Source organism: Berghia stephanieae, chromosome 5, assembly GCF_034508935.2.
Source record: "Berghia stephanieae isolate SIO BIC M18660-M18661 chromosome 5, UCSD_Bste_1.3, whole genome shotgun sequence".
Taxonomy (NCBI): domain Eukaryota; kingdom Metazoa; phylum Mollusca; class Gastropoda; order Nudibranchia; family Aeolidiidae; genus Berghia; species Berghia stephanieae.
Window position 1 is genome coordinate 55,297,330 of NC_088364.1, and position 21,300 is coordinate 55,318,629.

At 34.5% G+C, this 21,300-nt stretch overlaps 1 protein-coding gene across 10 annotated transcripts in view; it reads left to right on the top strand.

Annotated features, from left to right (window-relative positions):
* Positions 1 to 19,745, top strand: part of LOC144973244 (pentatricopeptide repeat-containing protein 1, mitochondrial-like) — a 20,807-nt gene extending 1,062 nt beyond the window's left edge. For 7 of the 10 annotated variants that reach the window (XM_078915453.1, XM_078915455.1, XM_078915452.1 and 4 more), the window contains exons 2-9: positions 1,689 to 2,305; positions 4,402 to 4,540; positions 7,767 to 7,907; positions 8,729 to 9,040; positions 10,727 to 11,671; positions 16,299 to 16,415; positions 17,709 to 17,891; positions 19,216 to 19,745. In XM_078915453.1, coding sequence (XP_078771579.1) covers positions 1,776 to 2,305; positions 4,402 to 4,540; positions 7,767 to 7,907; positions 8,729 to 9,040; positions 10,727 to 11,671; positions 16,299 to 16,415; positions 17,709 to 17,891; positions 19,216 to 19,398 — 2,550 coding nt within the window. In that variant the 5' untranslated portion in view covers positions 1,689 to 1,775 and the 3' untranslated portion in view covers positions 19,399 to 19,745. Of the gene's footprint in view, positions 1 to 1,688; positions 2,306 to 4,401; positions 4,541 to 7,766; positions 7,908 to 8,728; positions 9,041 to 10,726; positions 11,672 to 16,298; positions 16,416 to 17,247; positions 17,645 to 17,708; positions 17,892 to 19,215 lie in introns of those variants that run through there. The other 3 variants (XM_078915457.1, XM_078915458.1, XM_078915456.1) reach the window with 3 other exon arrangements.
* The last annotated feature ends 1,555 nt before the right edge of the window (positions 19,746 to 21,300 follow it).

Sequence of the window (21,300 nt, forward strand, 5' to 3'; positions counted from 1 at the left end):
GCAAGCTATATAGTAGTAGTCTATTGTCTCAGCAGTGAGACGAGAGAGAGAAAAAAAACTGCAGAAGTTATAAAATGATATAATTTTTATCCAACCTATAATTTTGGGAGGCCTTCCACATATTCCTCGAGCTAAGGGAATCAGCCCAAGTATTCCTATTATAACTAACTACTAACTAGACTATAAATATAACTGTAACTAACCCTAAAAGTAAAAGAAAAAATAAAACCTAGTAACTTTAACTGACACTCTAAAAGGCAAATCAAAAACCAAAGGACCTTTACTTACTAAGACTAAGACTTATAACTAACTCTATAAAAGAAAAAAAAACAAAAAAAAACTTGGGTCTCGAGCTAACCATAATAAAGAAAATTTTAAAACCCTAGGACTACTCTACACTCCCTTTCATTACTCCTAACAGAATGTCATATTAGGAACTTTTAAACTTTTATCAAGCTTTTAAAATGCTACTAAAAATGACAAATTGAATAAATAAACGTCTGACACAAGATCCACAGTTAAAATAACAAGGCAGGCATTAGGTGTCGCTCTGTTACCTGCTTGGTCATGTCAGGTATCGCTCAGAATTTTTGCCCTGATTGCGTTGACTTTGTGTTGACTGTCGTTATATTGTTTATTTGCTTAAGAATAATAATAATGATTAAAAGCATAAAAATAATGATAATGATAATGGTCAAAATAATAATTATGATAATGATAGTAATAATAGTAATAGTAAGGAAAATAAAATAGAATAATAATAATAATAATTGTAAAAATAATAAAACATGGTAAAGGTAAACTGATGGAAATGATAATGACAAATTAATGAAAGAAAAAATGAAGAAAATAAAAGAATATAAAATAGTATGATGAAGACAATAAAAGATGAACAAATAAATAAATAAATTTTTTTAAATGAAGGGAAAATGTAATAGTAAGAAAATAGACAACTAGAAGTAATATCTAGTGTTGCATTAGGTGTCACTGTATTCGAGCGATATTTAGTCACTCCGAAATAACAATTCAGAGCTACCTTGAGAAATGTGCTGAAGCCCATAATTTTTTATGGAGCTTGCCTACATTGATGTCAATCACACCAAAAGAAATGTTGATCTCTGCTCTTTAAAATGATCCCAGAGCCGTTCATATACTCAAAATAATGCAACAGTGATTATTTGAGATTGTATTATTCAAATTTTAACCCAGACTAGCGCTTCCCTTTTGCAATGACTAATCAGCACCTGTCTATAGGCTGAAATCAGACTATCTAATGTGATGACATCCTGCTTCCATCCTCCATTACTCACAACAGGTACACCATCAGAAAGATTGGAATTGATTGGTCTCTAATAGATCAACAATCTAACTTGGTGTGTTTGAATCTACTTTCTTTAGATGTTTGGTTTGTTGGCGCATTAATTTGTGTGTGTTGGGGGGGTTCTTTTTCTTTTTTTTTTACATTTGGCTAAAATAGTCACTGACTTTATCAAACATAGATGAGGGTGATGGAGGGCTTATATATTTTCTCTTTGCTGTCTTTGATTGTTTTGGTTTATAAAAATAACTTATCAGGAATACCACCCTCACTCTCAGCCTTACATGTGTGATATAAGAAAAAAAACAGACCCAAAAATTGTATAAATATAAAAGTATTGATATGATTATATTTTATTTTTAAATTTCAGCCGATGGTCATGATTTTCATTCAACTAGTAATGAACCTGAAGATCTTCATTTTGTGGAAAAATAGATAAGAAATTTGAAGTTTAGAAATGGCAGCTTCTATGAGATGCTGGCTTTTTGAATCAAAAACATGTGTGCTTAGCAGGTCTATCAGAGTGTATTTATCTGGAAATAATTCATATTATCAATTGAGAAATGTCCTAAGATGTGCAAATGTTAATAAACGTCATGAAATGGAAGGTGCTCATGTATCTGATCATGGCAATGACAGATCTTGTACTAGTACAAAAGCAACCGATGGTCAACAAATTGATCAAAAGTTGATAAATGCATTATATGAACAAGGCAATGAACGTAGCTCAAACTCAAAGAGCTTGTCAAAAGTTGGGAATGACCATTTACTTTTAAACAAAAACGAATACTTCAAACAAGTGTGGAAAAATAGGCTGGACATGATGGCTCAAGTTGACCTGAGGAGAAATGTATCTGAGGGAGAGTCATCAAGTGAAAAAAGTCTTATTAAAGGAGAAGACAAAAATAACTTTGGGAAATTGCAAGGATTCAGGATTAGACAAGATCGGTTGTCCAGAGAGATGGATTTTAGGGATCCAAATGAAAGGTTAGTCAGTTTATATTTTTCAAAGTGCTGTCTTCGTGCAGTCATCCAATCTTCTGATACACCTGCAAACTTAATTCCTGCCTCTTCCTTCCACATCTTTTTTTTTTGTTGTTGTTATTTTTAATGTGTACTTTGCTCTGGGAAAGCACTCATCTTGAAATTGAAATCTTAACTTAATTCATTGCTTTAGATGTTCATCAATGACATTGCGATTAGTGAAACGGTTGACACAAGATGAGTTATTTTCATGCTCTTCACAATGATCTGTTTGGATTAATTTAAATATAAAGATGTACGAGGTGTGTTTCAGAATTAAGATTCCTTCATCTATAACTTATTTAATAAGCAACCGAGAAATACCAAAATTTTAGACAATATCTAAGAAATCTTGATGCCAAATTTCAAATAAATTGATTGTCGTGTCATAGAGCTGTGGTGTGGCAATTTTGTTGTCCTTTTGCTCCTTGTCCAAGCATAATCAAAGGAAAAAGGCAGAACAAAACATTGATGCAACCTTCTCACGCTATGATGCTCAGGTTGTCATCAAATTTCCAACTCTTCTCGGCAAGTCTGCTGTCAAAATACATGGAGACCCTTGTAAAGTTTTGGAGCACAATGCTCCTTCAATTCAAACTGTTAGATGGTGGGTCAGGGAAGTTGAAGATGGATATTTGACACGCAGAAAACAAGGAGAGAAGAAAGCGATGCACATCGTTTTTTCGACACAAGTGTCATTATATAGAACTGGCCAAACTGTTAACGGAAACTATTACAGATTCTTAAAGACAAACTGAGACCAGTGATATGGAAAAAAAGACCCTCTTTGCTTGAACGAGGCATCATTCTGCATCATGACAATGCACCTGTTCACAAGTCAAGAGTTGTGAATGCGCTTCTCAAGGACTATTCGTGGGATTGTTGGAACCCCCTCTCCTTATTCACCTGATCTTGCCCCATGCGACTTCCATCTCTTCCCTAAGGTGAAATAAATTCTGTATGGTCAACAATTTGAAGAAGAGGACCAGATTCATGAGGCGATGAGGAATGCAATCATGGCCTTCGACAAACAGCTACTGGTCTTTGACTGTTGAGTACACCGAATAAGAAATTGAATCAAGTTTCTATCGATACCAAATACAAGGTTATTCATAATATTATGTGAGTACAGCGTGACAGGGAAACTTAACTCTGAAACATACTTCCTTCATCACAAACAGCACAAAATTATCTATTCTTTTACTTCAACGTTTCCTTTTCCTACTCTTGCTCTTCTTCTCCTGCTCCTACTCTTACTCCTGCCCTTATTCTTACTCATGCCCTCCTCCTCCTTTTTGGATTTAAAAATTTTCTTTGACGTTTTTTTCCCGAGTGATCTGGCTTCATCATCAAGACAAGTGCATCTGCCTTTGAACCAACAACACTATTAATAGATTTTAGATTTAGACATTGCATTCCCACTATAGATTTAATTTATTTTTGTTGTAAGATTCAGAGGGTTTTCTTCCTTTTGTGAATAAAAGTCTCACATCACTTCTGTTTCCCAGCTTTGATCAGGGTTTGATCTAGGAAGCAAAAGTGTTTGATATTAAGCTTACCAGAGTGCTGAAACTGTGTTACACGGGAGATTTTTTATTTTCCTAGGGTTCATCATTTACAGATTGAAAATATATTCTTTAGTTCAAAGTTATGCTCATTCTCTTTGCAATTTTTAGATGGCTTTTTAACAAATTTTTGTTGTTGCGAACCACTCTATGAAAATGGTGTTAATTCTACTTCACTTTTATCATTACCAATGTTCTAATTTAAATTTCTAGCAGGCATTTAGCATTCTGAAATAAATAAACAAATAATAAAGTAGTTGTTACCAATCAAAAATTGACAAAATGAGGATTTTTTTTTTGGTGCTCCTGAAAAGTTTTGTCATACTAACTTGTTTACAAATTGTACCTTGCTGAAATAAAGTCCATGTCATAAGTGCTGATAAACTTCTAAAAACAAAAACATCATTCTTTCAGGTTTGAAATTGCAATCTAAATTCAAAGTGTTTTTTTTCTTCTTCATCAAATGTATTCCAAAATTATTCCCTCAATGCATAGAATAGCTAAGGACTACCCTGATGACCTAGATGAAGATAGAGACTGGAGAAAAAACATCCCCCTTACTCGGTATGGAAGACTAGGACGAAAGGCGTTTTACTATACAAAGAAAATTTCCAAATTGGGAAGGGAAGGAAAGGTGAGTGAAAAACTATGAAAAGAAATTATTTCATTGCTGCAGTGAGAAGGATCCATTCATCTTGTTTTCCCCATCCCCATAGATAATTAAAACCTTATCAATTTTTTATATATTCATGATCTGACCATTTCTTGCAATTTTTGAGAGACAAAGACCATAGCCTATAATATAACAGGGTGTCCAAGCAAGTTGGATAAGTCGGGTTTTGGTCGGATGGCTGTTGGTTGGTCGGATAAGTCGGATTATGGTCAGATAATGGATGTGTTAGTCGGATAAATCAAAATTTGGTAGGTAAAATTGACGCAGGTCGGCAGTTGCAAATATTGGATTGGAGCAAATATCAGGTTCTATATCAGAGCCTGTAAGTCTGTTAACATTGGAAATGCTTGCTTTTCCTGAAATTAAAAAATTAATTGTGAGTAAAACTCCAACTATCATACTAGCCATTCCTATAACACGAAACACTCAACGGATATTGGTGACTCTATCTATGAGTCTGTTTGATCTAGCGACACATGTATTGGTTTGCATTATTGTAGGGATAAAGGAGTCGGCATGTGAAGATGTAACAAACTATGATGTAGTACATGGGAGTGTCATGGGGACGCTGGTGTTTTTAACCTGTTAACCGCAATCAAAGTAAGATTGAAATTCGCCTTTGAAAGGTTAGGTTGTTGGGTTTTTTTCAGTTTTTTTTTTTGTCTGGCAAGCAGATTGCTGTACACATGCACACAGAAAACGAGGCATTTAGGTCACAAAACATGACATCTCTGTCTCATTTGTGCCATGGCAGCAAACTAGACCAAGAGACATTCCCATAAAAGAGAGCAATTCTTGCTACAGCTCTACCATACACCAATCAAAGGATTGATAGGTACTTTAATAAAAATGGACAACATGACCAATGTCCAGACTTGAAGAAATAATAAATCTTACTTATACTGATATTGTTTCATTGCAATGCAGTTGTGGAAAGCAGATTTTTGGTCAACAAGAAGATCACAATTGAAAACCTTGTTGAAGAGTCATTGATAGCAAGACACTTTACTTGCCAATTCATTAATGGAGAGAAAGCTTTTGAGGTGTTGATAGCCCCTGACCTACTGAAATCATGCAGCAAAGAATGGCTCCGGTATTCTAATGACCTGAAAGAGAGCAAGGATATTCTGGAAAAAGAGGTCACCAGAAACCAGAAATAGAAAATAATAGGATGAAGTGATGTAGCTAGAGACCTTAAAAATAATAATTTCAAAATGACATAGATAATCTGATCAAAACTGCAGATGACTTTGTTGGAAAAGCCGAAAAGTCATCCTCGACAATGTAACATGATCTTTTGGTCTGGAGCAAAGCACATAGGAGAGACTGAAAATGTAGAAATAATTATGTTCTTGCATCAGAAATAACAAGGAAAGAAAAGTAGTTAGACTAGAAGCTTAGTCTGCCATTGTGTATACACTCCAGCATGGTTTCCTCAAACTCCTCAGGACAAGCAAAAAAGTTCGAGGAAACCGTACCTTGCCATAACTACTTGATGGAAAGGGGGGAGGGGGCAATGAGACTTTGCTACCCATCCAAAAGATACCTAGTTCTATATCCATAGCATTATGTGGCAAGCCAGTCATTCTTAGCTCAATTTGCGGCACTGTGCTGCGACTGACACTTGGGTTATTCCAGTCTTCTCTTAGAATAGACCCTGTCTAATTTCTGCTAGAAGATGAAAAAAAAAAAGGAACTGTATTAATTCATTTATTTCATTGATATGTTCAGGGAGATAAATTTATATATGACATATACAAATTGTTTATGTGTGTGTGTGTGTGTGGGGGGGGGGGGGGGGGGAAGTGTTGCTATATGTTAACATTCATTTACTGCTGTACCCAATCATGGTGCATTGCATTGAAAATAGAATGAATGGCGAAGTGCTAAGGATAAGCAGTTATGCGAAACAGTGATGGGGTGTGTGAGTGGCTGTGTGTGTGTCTGCATGTGTATCATATTGTACACACAAACATGCAGTGCAGATACACACGATAAACACAAACGCGGCTGTCAATGCCACAGTAAATCATCAGTGGTCAATATCACCAGGTGCATTAAAAAAACAACAAAAAAAACATTAAGTGATTAATTTTTTTACGTTGGCTGGGTGAAATTAGTTCGAGGAAACTGTGTTCAAGGCAAAAATTAATTTGAGGAAGGAATGGAATGATAACAAAGAATAATATGGAAAAAATTCAGGACATTCGAATGAGTTTGAGGATACCGTGTGTTCGAGAAAACCATGCTGGAGTGTATAAGTTGATAGAATCTAAAAAACTGATTGTGTAAATAGAATAGAATATTTTAGTGTGTGTTTGTGTAGAATCTAGTGAAGGTAGGCCCAATATATTTCTTGATATGAGTAACCAAAATTGCTGAGCTACTTGGCATAGTCAGTCTCCAGCCATGATGTCCTGAATTGTCCTTGCTTTGAAATTCCCTCAAATGGTAAGATTAAGATTGATAATATTATAGGTAAATGTCTGGAGATTTACTACTTCATGGCATTTTATAATGTCTGATTGCGAAAAATTGTGGTCAGATTTTTGCGGGATTTTTTAATGTCTCTGATACCTGGACACCCTGTATAAGTAGTTAAAGATAAAAGAAAAGTTTAGGGGTCTTAAAAATCACAAGTCCTGAAGCCTATTTTACATCAAAATGAATTCTTACTTGGCAGGCAAATTATTTGTGAATAAGAATAATGTGTGTTTGTGTGTGTGTGTGTGTGTGTGTATATGCGTGCGTATGTGTGTGTGTGTGCGTGCGTATGTGTGTGTGTGTGTGTGTGTCAAGATGAAACACCAAGGTATTTTTGTGTTACCGATTATTTTACATGTAGGTCACTGGGTTCAACAGCTGATTACAAAATGAAACAGTGTCAAGGAACTGGGAGGGAATTCACAGGGAAAGAGACCATGAGGGAAGCTTTGGGATGCCTGGAAGAGAGTAAGTGAGGATACCCGGAGAGGCAAAATATGGAAGCTTAAGGATAGTGGTCCAGTATAGAGAGCAATGGATGATATTTGTCAGTGGCCTGAGAAAGGCAAAGGCCAAGATAATGATGGACTATAATGATATAATAAATATTCCTTATTGTGAAATGGTGCGAGCTATAATTTTACAAGTTTCTTTTAGTTCTAATAAATATCCATGTCGAATATTTCTCTACATTTGTTCCAAGGTCAAGGAAGCCATTAAAGTCTTTGATGACTGGATGATGCTAGAAGATCGTGTGATGCCCAGCAAGCGTACATTCATCACCTTGATTGGTATAGTCGGTAGAGCCGGTTACACAAGAAAAGCTTTCCAGTTATTCCGACAGGTCTTGTATATTTATTATTTTTTTGAGGGAGGGGCAGGGGTTGCTTTTTTTTTCCCAATCACCATAATAGTCCTGTCATCGTGTTTCCAATTCCTCAATAGTTTTAAGAGGAAGATGCATTTGACTGTATTTCATTATAGTTTTTTTCTTTTTTCTTTTTTTTTTTTACCAGATACCACCCTTCAGTATTTGATTTTAGGAAAGATCCTCTGTTTATTGTAAATGACACTAATCACACATTTAGATAGGTTTTTGCCAATATATTAGTATAAATATATGATCTTATTGTAAAAACATTTGAAAAATCGATGTTTAAAGGATGAAAAAAAGCATATATTAACAAAGAAGCATAGAACCAAGCTCAATAAATAGTGGCTAAAAACATTTTCCTAAAAAAGTGTAAAACATATGAAGAACAGCATAGGTTTTTCCTCGCAGAAATATTGAAGAAATGATTTAACTAATCTGTTAATTATTGAATATGTGGAATTTGTAAATGACTCCGTAAAACTGGATGCATATGAATTTGTTAAGTTGTTGTTTTTCAGAATTTTGTTGATGTTTATGGTAATCTATTCCGATTCTCTCTCTCCCCCCCCCCCCCCCCCTTTTTTTTTTTTGTTTTTTCGAAAATTTATTTTGATAACTTTGGAATGTAGATCTATTTTAAACTTAGGATATAAACATGGAAACTAAAAAAGACAATACGGTTGCCATCAAAGGTAATTTATGTAATATTTTCCTCATTATCTGTCAAGTTAAGTGGTAAAGTTCTCATTATAGAGGGATTTACACCATGTTCATATTTTTCCCATCTATAGATGAAACACTTGGGTTTAGATCCTCCTGATCATGTGTTTACCAGCCTCTTCAATGCCTGTGCTAATTGCCCTATGCCTGACTATGGCCTAAAGCGTGCCAATGCTCTCTACCAGCAAATGAAGAACAATGATATTCCTCCAAGTCCTGTAACTGTTATGGCCTCTATGAAAGCTTTTGCCATGTGTGGAGATTTCACAAGGGCCTTTCAAATATTAGATGAGAATAATATTCCCCTTGATAGCCAGTGTTTTAATGCCCTACTCTTGGCGTGTGCTGTGGATAAGCTGTCAGGATTTCGTAGAGCTTTAAAGGTAGGTGGTGGGGGTTTCGTATTCATTTAACTTTAGTTTTTGAAAGTCCAATGGTGCTTGAAATACTTGATGTCCTGGGAAGGTAAGAGTATCAAATAGTGCTATCATATCTGGTCCCCCCCCCCCCCCCCACCCCCCAAAAAAAAACAACAACAAAAAACTAACCTTAGTCATAGTTATTATGGACTATAGTAAGATTATTAAAAAACAAAATCCAAGAAGTCTACAGCGAGGACACTGTGTGTCAATTATAAATGATCAATTTATATTTGTTCAAGTGGAGCTAATGCACTCTTCACCAAGGAAATATTCTTTGTTATGAGTAACAGAACAGTTTGCGCCATCAAATAATATTTAGGCTCTTCTCAAACCCTTAAGTTATGGTACTGAACCACAAAAGTCTTGCACAAAACTTCAAATGGTAATAACTTTCGAACTTCTGGAGATACTTGGATCAAGTAAAAAGATTCACAAACGTCAGCCTCTGATCTGTGCTTTACATATCTTAAAGATTAAAAAATAAAAAGTCGGGTTGAATGTCCAATTAAATTACTGACACAAAAAAAACCCCAAAAAACTCAAACTTTAAACTTTAACAGTACTTGTTTGGCCACAATTTTTTTCTCCTTGAAGAAAAGAAAGAAAAATTCTGGAAGTGCCAAATGATGTCTGCACCTTTTTGACGAAATAACAACCATGGTGATAAGAAGACATGTTTTGATTAGCATCCTTTCCACCCCAATTTTTGTTGACATTGACTGAGACAGCAAATCTCCACAAAATTCTAAGACGCACAAATGCTGAATTTGTGGTTTCAGTTTTTCACCAGTTGAATTGAACTTTAGATTCTGAGGTATTCCGTTGGTTCAATTTCTGGATATTTATATTCACAAGAAACATGTTATTTTGAATTTATCTTTAGCTTTTGAATTATGATTTTATCGTGATTCGTTCAAAATTTATAACAGTTTAAATTTATGTGCATGACATTTATGGCTCAGTATATTTGATATTTTTATGATACTTTTCAAAGTTTTGATACTTTGGCGAGGTCACAAATAGTTGGAATATTTTGCCTACCAAAAGTGTATTAAAAGTTGTAAAGTGCTTAGAGCATGTTTAGTGGATATTGTGCTAATATAAACGCAAAAGTTTGTTTTGATTGTAGTAGTTACTGGTAAAAAAAAAGTGAGCTCTTATAATATAGTGCAATATCTAAATAAATAAATAATAAATAGAATGAATGGGCTTTGCAAAGGATCCTAAACAATGCTTAAGTTGTAAGTTGTAATTGCTGTTATAAGTTGTGTGATGAAATATGGCCCCTGTAGGCACTACATTTTTTTCTGACAAAGACAAGACTGTTGCCAGTCAGGTACTCATATCAACTCAGATGGTGAGAAATATGAGTAAACAGCCTTTTTAAAGGACTTAACTTAGAGCTGCACACAACGAGACTAGAACTTGAGACCTATAATTTAGAATTCCAGTGTCATACCACAAAGACTAAAGGCAGCATGAAAAGAAACTGACAACCCTGTCTCATTTGTCATTGGCACGGGACATTGTTCTGCTGGCAAGGAAACCCTATGTTCACTATAGACACGTGGCACATCCCTATTCTAAAACTTCAACTCAATTTTGTTTCGATAAGAATTGATACGAATTTTTCTTATTCCATGTCAGGTATGGCAGTTAATGAGGGAGAATAATATTGCACCAACACAGAACACCTACAATCTATTGATCCGCTGTGTGAGAGACTGTGGTGTCGGGGATGCCTCCACACTGGCTGAGGAATTCAACCTATTTGGATATAGTCACGGACAGACAGAGATAAATTCTGTTGATTTCTTTAGAACAAAGGAGAATAATATAACTTATCTTGTGTCAGGCCAAGATCTTAGTAAGAAAAGGGATTATAGTTCTCTGGACGAAAAAAACCTTACTGAGGAGTATGAAAGAGAAAGAAGAGAGACTTTGACGAATATAAGGCCACTTAGTTTGTCATCGTCTCCTACTCCGTTTTTAGTACCTGAAGGATCAGTTCCAAACTTTGACAACTGGCCTGTGCCAGATGGAGAAATAACAACTAAAAATACAGCTTTAGAAGATGAGAATATCATAATCTCTGCTTACAATGGAGGAAAAATAGTTCATGATGAATTTGATGATAGTGTGAATACATCTAATGATGAAGAATGGTGGGAAAATTTTGATAACTCTGTGAGATTTGGACAGTTAAATTTGGTGGAGAATTGCGATCCATTGCACTCTTTTCCTCATGATAAAGATAATAACCATGTGACAGACTTGATTGCATTTGGAGAGAAAATTAATTTAAAGGACTTAAATCAAACTAAATCTGTCAGTGTAGCAGAACTCACAACTAAGTCAGGTCGATTAGCTCTGATTGGAGGAATGACATCATTAATATCTCACATGCTAGACAACGGGATTCAGCCAGACATCTGCACATTCACAGAGGTATTATCATGTGTCCGAAATGATGCTGAAAGTGAGGCAATGGTTCTTAGGATGATGGAAGTATTGAATATTGCCCCTGACATTGATTTTCTAAACGATATCATGATGAGACGGAACATGAGGCATGAAAGTCGCAGTGTGAAGGTAAACCGCATTTTAGTTATTTTCTTTTTATCTTATCAAATCTCATACAGCTTTGTTGAGGCAAGCCCCATTCCAAGATAAACATGATGCACATAGATAGTGGTTCATTGTTTTTATTCAAGATGAAAAATTACATTCATTGTAAATTTAGGTAATTAATTTTATGATAAATTAACAAAACTATATCTAAACTCTTTTGGAAATAACTTGATTTTTTTTTCCTATCATTGTTCAGTAGATCCACCACATTTTCAAGAGCTATATTTTCGTTTTTTAAAATCATTTTATATATTGTCTATGATTTGTAAGCACACACACTAAAAAAAATGTCAGTTCCAGAACTATGTTTTTATATTTGACGACATTCATTTTTTAAATTGGTATTTTTGCTGGTCTTAATCGATTATTTTTGTTTCGGTTTCAGTTTCACATCTTTACTACTACTACTACTACTACTACTACTACTACTACTACTACTACTACTACTACTACTACTACTACTACTACTACTACTACTAATACTACTATACTAACTACAAACTACAACTACTACTACTACTACAATACTACTACTACTACTACTATATACTAATTAATAATAATAATAATAATAGTAATAATAATGATAATAATAATAATAATAATAATAATAATAATAATAATAATAATAATAATAATAATAATAATAATAATGGTGGTGGTGGTGGTGGTGGCGAAGGAGGAGGAGAAGGAGGAGTAGGAGGAGATAATAATAATGATAACGATAATAAGCTTACTTTTAAAGCTCACTCTGAAGTTTCAAAGTGCTGTACAGAGATAAGTTATGCACTACTACATGCCACATCACAAGCATACAGCCACCTACACACAAATGATCTCACGGGAACACAACTTCCCCCCCCCCGCAGCACACACACATGACACGCACACACACAAACACACACACACACCCACATAAAAGGTCACAGATAACAACATGTAATACTAAAATAATGCCTCTAACACAACATGGATAGTTATTTATCAAACAGATGAATCTTGAGTTGTTTCTTAAAAATGCATATTTTTGTAAGTATAAGACCTAAAGGAGAGAGGTAGAGTGCTCCAAATGCTCGAACCTGTTCTGTTGAATGCTCTGTCACTATAGCAGTGTGGCTCAGCGGTACGTTCTTCGCTTCGTACCGGAAAGGTACAGAGTTCGATTACCCGCTGCGCTGTGTGGCCTTGAGCAAGTCACCTCGCCCTAGCTCAATTTGCGGAGCTGCACTGCAGCTGATGCCTGGGTTATTCCAGTCTTCCCTTGGAATAGACCCTAGAGATTAGACTTTGACTTTGAGACGAGTAACAGGTTTTTTTCTTCTGTCAATCTCAATTGACGAGTGGAACAATTAGTGATTGAAACAATCTCATCAACGTGTGCTGGAAAACGAGAATTCCAAGCATTGAAAGTCAGAAGAGATATTTTCATTGGAGGCAGGCCCTGACTGGTAACCAATGTAGAGCCTGTAGTTTGCCTGCTGCATTGTCCTGTCACTATATCGAAGGCCTAAGATCAAGGGGTGAAATAAAGAAAAAGGTGAACAAAATTATATATGTTTAGTGATTGCTAAAAGGGCATGACTTCCAAGAAACCAATTCTACCTCCCCAGGCCTCGAAGTGGGCCGGGAAAACCAGGAAAAGCCGGGAGTTTTATTTTGAAAATTCCCGACCGGGAAAAGTTGGGAAAATCTGTGAAAATTGCCTTGGGCCGGGAAAAGACCGTGATAAAAAGAAGAGAGTGAATTTGGTAGAGGAGATTGATGGACTGAAATCTAAAAAAGCAGCATTAGAAACAGACATTAAAGCCCTTTCAGCCAGTGCTGATGAGTATGCCAAGCAGGCTTAAAAACAAAGGAAAATATCTCTTATTACAAAATCAAACAGTCTTAGAAAAACAGTGAGAGAAAAGGAGGCAGAGAAGGAAAAGTTGGAGAAGCAGCTTGATGAAAAGCTGCTTGAAATGAAGCAGTGTTAACACTGTAAATGTGATATAAATAGTGTATAAAGGATTCTTTTAGAATTTGAAAGCTTTGTCGATTCAAGGTCTATCTTGTATTTGTAGTAGGGTTTCCCACAGATACCAGTATATCCCTCATCGAACACACTACTAGTAGTGGTAACTGGTCTAGCTTTACTACCTTAAAATTCTCCCCGGAGCCTGGAAAAAGGCAGGGGAATATATTTTCCTGAATTACTTCTAGGCCTGCCTCCCAGTTTAGTTCATAGACAAGTAACTGTCCAATGCAAAGAGTACCTGTTACTATTAGAGACCTGCATACTTGAAAATTTAAAAATTTGTAATTTTTAGATATAAATGTCGCTATAGTTAACTTAGTAAATCAACAATTTACCCTCAAAATGATTAAATAATGCTTCAAAATCATCAAGTTATGTAGTCTGGCATCAACTTTTATTTTTAACAGGTTTTAATGACTTAAAGCTGCTCTTGAAGTCGGAAATCGGAGCCAAAATTTCGTAATCCTACTAAAAAATTTTTGTAATAGAAGGCTGGTCTTTTACGGCATTTGAAATTTAAATCAATAGGAATGGTCATCTTTACCATGCAGACCCTGGAACAAGAAATGGACTCGTTTTGCTTGTGCTCTGTAGAAAATTACTAAATAGCTTGTCAATAACGATGTGGTGATGTGGTAATTGAAATTTAAAATTTCTATTATTTTTTGTCTCACATTCCTGTTTTTTGACGTTCTGATTCCACTTGTGGAATGTGCAGGGGTGGTAGGCCTTTATGCAGTGCAACTATTTTATCTTAAAAGTATGTGTGTGCATGTGTTTAAGAAAATTATGAGTGACTGTATGTGTGCAATTGTTAGATTAAGTTATCCAATCATTTTTTACTTTCAAATTTAATGTGTGTGTGTGTGTGTGTGTTTGAATGTTATTGTACATTAAAACCATTATAGTTTGGTCTCTGTGTAACATACTTTTCAGTTTTGATGTGAGTGGGTGTTTGTTTATGCGTGTTTTGTATGTGTTTTTTAAACGCGTGTATGTGTGTGTTTGTATGTGTGTCTGTGTCTGTGTGTTTCTGTGACTGTTAGATTAATAATTGTTTACTTGAAGTCTTTGCACAAATCATCGTTTTTCATTAATGTAATTGTATGTGTGTGTGTGTGGTGGATGCATGATATTTTTCTGTGAGTCCTGCCATATTCAAAGCACAATATAATTTCCTCTAAGTTAAACTCATCTTATCTTAAGACACCAGATCTTTTACCTTTTTTCTCTTCATTTGTATATTTCCCTTCTTCAAATTATTTTCTCTCATATTTTAAAGTAATGCTATGCACACTTCAATTCTGCCATACAGTGTCAAGCAAAGCGGAATGAAAAGATACAAGAAAAAGTCATGGAAATAAACCCATCCCACTTCAGACCTCTTGATTTATCAAGTGATTAAATCAAAAGAGACCTTAACAATATTACCACCTTTTTCTCTTCTTATTTTTTGTTCTTTTACTTTTCATGTGACCTGAAAGTTCAACTCATAATCTAATTGTGTAATAAATTTTATTTAAAGTAAAATAATATTTGAGAATATCTATAGACCAAGTGCTCATTCTTTCTGCAATGTAAAGTAAAGGGTGGTTTGTTAACTCACTCAACCCTAACACCGACTATATCCGTATTTACGTGGGTTACTTTTACCCCATGCCTATTTATTACATTTTTAGGAGACAAATTATAAGCTTAGTATAACGCTAATGTTTTTAGTTTTTGCATGTTAATGATAGTTGAATAAAACTGTCTTTGTACATATTTATTTTTAATTTTTTTTTTCCAATTTTGAAAAGTAGCAAAAATCTCTAGGATTGAGTGAGTTAAATCTCAGCAATATAAGAATGACCCTTCTACTTAAATTTTACTCTATGGGAATCATACTGTTAACTCTTGGATTTGTTTAGTCAATAACCTCTTCATAAGAAAATTGCGGGTTTAAACCTGGATAACTGGATGGGTCTTTGACCTCCCACGATGGGCAGGAGGTCATGCTGTGTCTTCTATACTTGTATCTGTTTTCCGTGTTCCTTTATGTCTTTGTCTTGGAATGGGATTACTTAGTTTTTCCTAGCAGTCAAATGAATAGTTATAGTTTTGTGAGATGATATTCTTCTCCTTGTAAATCATCTCTCTGTTATGTGCTTTTTCATATTATTTTTTTTGGTTTTAAATATATAATGGTTTGTAAACATTTGAGTGTATTCCTCTTAGTTGGGACTTGTGCTCTTGTCTGGATGAGACTTTTAGGTGATCTCAAACTTTGTACACTGATAGTGGGCTCTTGGAATATAAATCTGTGCACTATTTGAACCTTTCCCAATTTGTCTAACTTTTTCTTGTGTGCTTTTAATTACAATTTTTTTGTATACCCCATTTTCTTCCTTTTTACTGGCGCTGATATGAACTAAATGTGTCACAAGCACCGTAAAACCCTTAAAATCAAACAAATCTGGATATTGAAATTGAGATTTTTATTTTCTTGTTTTTAAAATTTTTTATTTTGGACAGATTTGTCTCTTATAACGGAAAGTGAAAATAAAACCAGCTTCATTCATTTCATTTCAGGAAGTCGTTGTATTGATGTCCAAGTTACGATTAACACCAAATATGAGGACATATGCTGCCATTGCATTGACGTGTCACAGAAAGAACGATGCTCTCGTATTGTTGGATGACATGGAAGTATGTATAAGGGAGGCTATGAGCCAAATTTGTTTGGTTAAATTATTAGCATCAATAAGGTTGTTAGTGCTTTTTGTGTATATTACTAGTGGAATACCCGCAATATTTGTGGAGAAATAAAGGCTATTATGAACAGACAGTCATCTATTTTACTTATAATACCACTGTATAACATACCTAGATCCAGATAAATCTTTTGAGCCATCAATGATCAAAATAGGTCCATAAATAAAGTCTGTATCTAGGTGCATGCAAATGAATTTGGCAATAGGGGGGCCAGATAGTGATTCCCAATGTCAAATGACAACGCTTAATGCCCCAGCAAACGTAGACACCATTTCTACGCACTTTCACGAATGAAAGAAAACAGACACACTGTTTATGTGCTTTCACTTAAGATTACATACACATTACCTACTACTTTATCAATCCTTATGATAAGATATGTAATTATGAAGACAGTGTCTGAAAATTTAGTAGTTTTAGATTTAAAATTTAAATTCAAGATCATTAAATAATTTAAAGAATTCTAATCAAATTGACAAGTATGAAAAATTTCGATAATGATTTTGATTTTTTAAATATAAACATAATTTTGAAGGTTAAAATAACCCTATTTTTTATAGTTCAAGGCTTAGAAAATGATTTTTTTTTAGTAAAGAGGTGAGAAACTCTTTATATGTAAGTGACATCGTGACTGATGTTAAATAAATGGAGAAATCGCAGTATTTTCGGGGAATGTAAAGGTTATTATGAGCTATTTATTTTATTGATTATACTACTCTATTGTACAAATTAACATAGATCAAGACCGACGTGCACTTTTTTTCAGATATGTACACATCGATCGAGACTAATTTTTGAGCCACAGTTTTGATCTGTCTGGTGGAAAGGCTGTGAAATGATGGCAAATCCGAAGGCCAAGGTCAAATTTTGGACTCATGATTAGGCCCTAGAAGATATTCTAAATAACCATTGGGATCAATGGGCAATAGTTAATTAAATTGATTTAAGAAAGGTTTGCAGGTAACTCGTATATCAATCTGCGAAAAATAGTTTTTAGAATCATTTTTAGATTTGCCAGTAATTCTGTGCTAATGATAACAAATTTTAATTGGCAGAATGGAACAATGCTGATCCCCAACCCTATTTTTTAAAAGAATAGATTAATATGCATAAACAAATTATATAAGATGTGAATGTTACTTAAGCATACACTCAAAGATAAATATATTGTTGAATAGTATGTATGAATTGGGATCCAGACATAATGATGATATATCTATTTTTCAGGCAGCCAACATAGAACCTACCATTGAAGTTATGGGTCATTTGATTTACATCAGTCGCTTAAACTTCCACTACAAGAGTTTTCTGTTACAGAAAGTGAAGGACATGGGTTTGAAGCCCACCAATCGAATCATAAGCATTATAGAGAAGAACATTGCTATTGCCAAACAAAACATTGTGAAAGCTGTAAGTGGTTTTTAAAAATGAAAATTGACTTATTTAAATTGTGCTTTTGAATACAATGCTTTAATTTGTTAAAGTATATCAATCTAATTATGAATTAAATTCGATTACAATTTATATCATGATTTGCTCAAGTGAAGAAAGCTTATTTGACTGGGTTGGGTGTTCTGACCTCCCATGGTTGGCAGAGAGATCATTTTTGTTGTGTCTTCTTTCTCCTATATCTGTTTTCCCCTTTCTATATTGCTCTCTGTCTTTGCTCTGGATTGAGATTGCAGTCAAAAGTATTGTTACTTTTTCATTTGTTTTTTTTTCTCCTTTTAAATCATCTCTCTGTTATGACCTTTTATAGCTTTACTTTTGAATATATTGTATACCGTACCCTGTAAGCATATGAGTGCATCTTCCTAGCGGGAACCTTTGCCTGTATCTAGATTGAACTTCTAGGCAATGTCATAATAGGTATATTGATGGATTGATCATGGATACTCTGTTCCCTTTTTTTCTGTATGAAGTCACGTTTGTCTTACTTATTCTTTTCTACTGTCATCTTTCTTTTTACTGGTGCTCAAAGGACCTAAAGTGTCACTTGTGCCATAAAACGCCTAAAACAAAGCTAATTTGATGAGTTTTTGAAAGCCATTGCTGCATACTTGAAAATTTCATAGGCTGTGGGTTCCATCCATGTGAACCCTTAATGTATTTTCACAATATTATTATTATCATTATTATTATTGTTTATTATGACTATTATTAGTATCATCATCATTGCCGTCATCTTTATCATTATGCCATTGCTTTGGTACAGAATATCTTAAATGCTATGAAAGAACTCTATGTACATTTATGGATATTTACTTCCAAGATTAATAAATATTTCAATAGAATTGAAATAAAATGAGCATGCATATCTTAATGCTTTGTTTTCCACTTTCCTTCGATACCGACCACAGTGTGGGCAATGTGTTCATTGATCCCAGGCTGTGAGCTGTGATCATGGTCATAGTCATAGTAAGCCTAGTTGGTTTAGGCTATATACCTTCATCTAGTCTGTGACTGAGATGGCATACTTTGATTGACAGCACACTCTTCTTTCTATGGTGGTATGTAAAATTTACATTCACCGAAATTGAAAGTCAAGAGTTTATTTATCCTTCTACTTCTAAAGACTCTGTGATTTAATAAATGGGGCGGCCAACGTGACCCAAGTGGCAATAAAGGTTAATTCCATGTGCGTGATGACTCGGAGGGAATACTTTTGAGAGTGTTTTCTTCTTCATGTATCTGTTTCATTCTAAAGCCATCCATGTTTGTGTCTCATCTTCAGGAAAAAATGGCAGACATTGCAGACAGTCATTACCTCACACCAAAGTTCCAGCTCCAGTTTAAAGATTTTCTCAATTTGTACCAGTCATGGTTAAGGGAAACAGAACTAAATCAAGAAAAACACCCTTGGGAAAGATATTCGGAGACCGTTATGAATAAAGAGAAAGCGTTGACCAAGCTCTAGAGTTAATCTAATGGTTCATAATGTATTCTTTTACTCCTCAATCCTGTGCAAATGTTAATCACCGATGAGAACTGAATTCGAAGTAATGGGTGTTTTTTTGAGGGTTTAAAATTTTTTTTTTATCCCATACATCGTAGATCTGAGATTAACAGAGGATGAATTTTGTTTTCTTTCATAGACTTTTAACTTGAATAGTATAACTGTGGAATGCCTTATTGAAAACACAAATGTTCACATTCTGCTCTAGATTCCATTTACATACGTTTTAATATGAACATGTTCTCTGTAATTATCCTTTATTCTATAATATTTTAATAATTGTAATAAAAAGAATACATTTTAAAAAATGTTCTTGTATTATTTTATAGGATGTTATTAAGTTATAGTCATTAATACAGGTTTTCATTGTCGTTTGACATGATATTTCAACCATCCAAATGTGGTGCTTTGATGATTTCACCAATTCTTTTGTCAGGGATTTCTTGTCATGATAGTTTTATCCTACCGTTCCAAAGCATCTAAAGTCCTTGGAGTTTTTTCTTTCTTTCTCCTTATATATTAATACTTCCCAAACGTGGCAGATCACCGCTCACACTGATGTATATATTCAACTCAGAGTTATTGATACTTGCAAAAGCACACTGACATCAACTTTGATCAATTATTTTATTTTACAGATTGTGATAAATCAAGACTATTGGTCATTTATGCTATTTATATTGTAAACTACCACGAGTCACAATGGGGGAAGATGTTATATATTGTACTTCAGATCCACAAACATCATTGGGCCAAATATTGTCCCAGCGTGTTAGCTGTTTTAATTGACAGTAACAATTGGTTTCTACACTTTGGATAGGACCTGTCTAGCCCAAAGTACTCTCTGCTACCCAATCCCATCATTAGAAATTATCAAAATTATGAATAAGAAAATATTTCAATTTAAAACAATTTGATTTGCTTGAAATGGATGCAAATTTTCAGATTTTTAGGGCATTCAGGTTAAAGCAGCCATTAGCATTGACATGATAAGTGCTTTCTCCTTTATTATCATTACCATCACCATTCCTCTTCTTCTTCCTCATTCAATAGAGAATAAAAAATTTTCGCAGCGGCGATGGGGGTTTGAACCCAAGACCTTACTGGTATGACAACTCCGCCTGGCCGGTGAGAGCGTGACTCTACCTTATGAGCTATCCACGATCGATAGCTCATACTCATATGGTAGAGTCACGCTCTCACCGTTGTCGTACCAGTCAAGGATGCCGGTAAGGGCCAGGACAAAACCAAATAATTCAATCCAAAGACAAAAAAAAAACAGAAAACAGATATTATAGGGTAATAGAAGACACCACAAGTGACCTGTGCACCATGGGAGGTCAAAAGAACCCATATAGAGGGAGACAAGGATTGTTACAATCATCAACAGAACAACATGTATCGGAGAAGAGAGCTATACATGTTTATTCATTGTGACAAAAAGGGACAGCTTATAGTTAGATATGAAGCAAAATAGAATTATGTAATTCGAATATGTTGACAGGAAAAATTAAATTTACATACAAATGATAAGTGGTAATAATGCTAAATTTTTAATTTAGGTACACACACATATTAATATTTACCAAACGTTCATTCAGATTGCAGTTGCAACCTTTTCACACAATCAAACTAGCTAATCATAACATTGCAATAGTCTTTTTTAATGTTCAATAATCCAGCATCTTGATCCTAAACATCACTTTAAATTAGTGGTAAAAATTCTTCGTAGTCTGAAAAAATAAAATGATTTTATTAACATCGTTCATAAGATTATCCAGTACTCAAAATCAGCAATGGGGACTATATACCAACCCGTCAACAAATGTTCTCAAAATTTGATGCTACATCTAGACGGCAAAA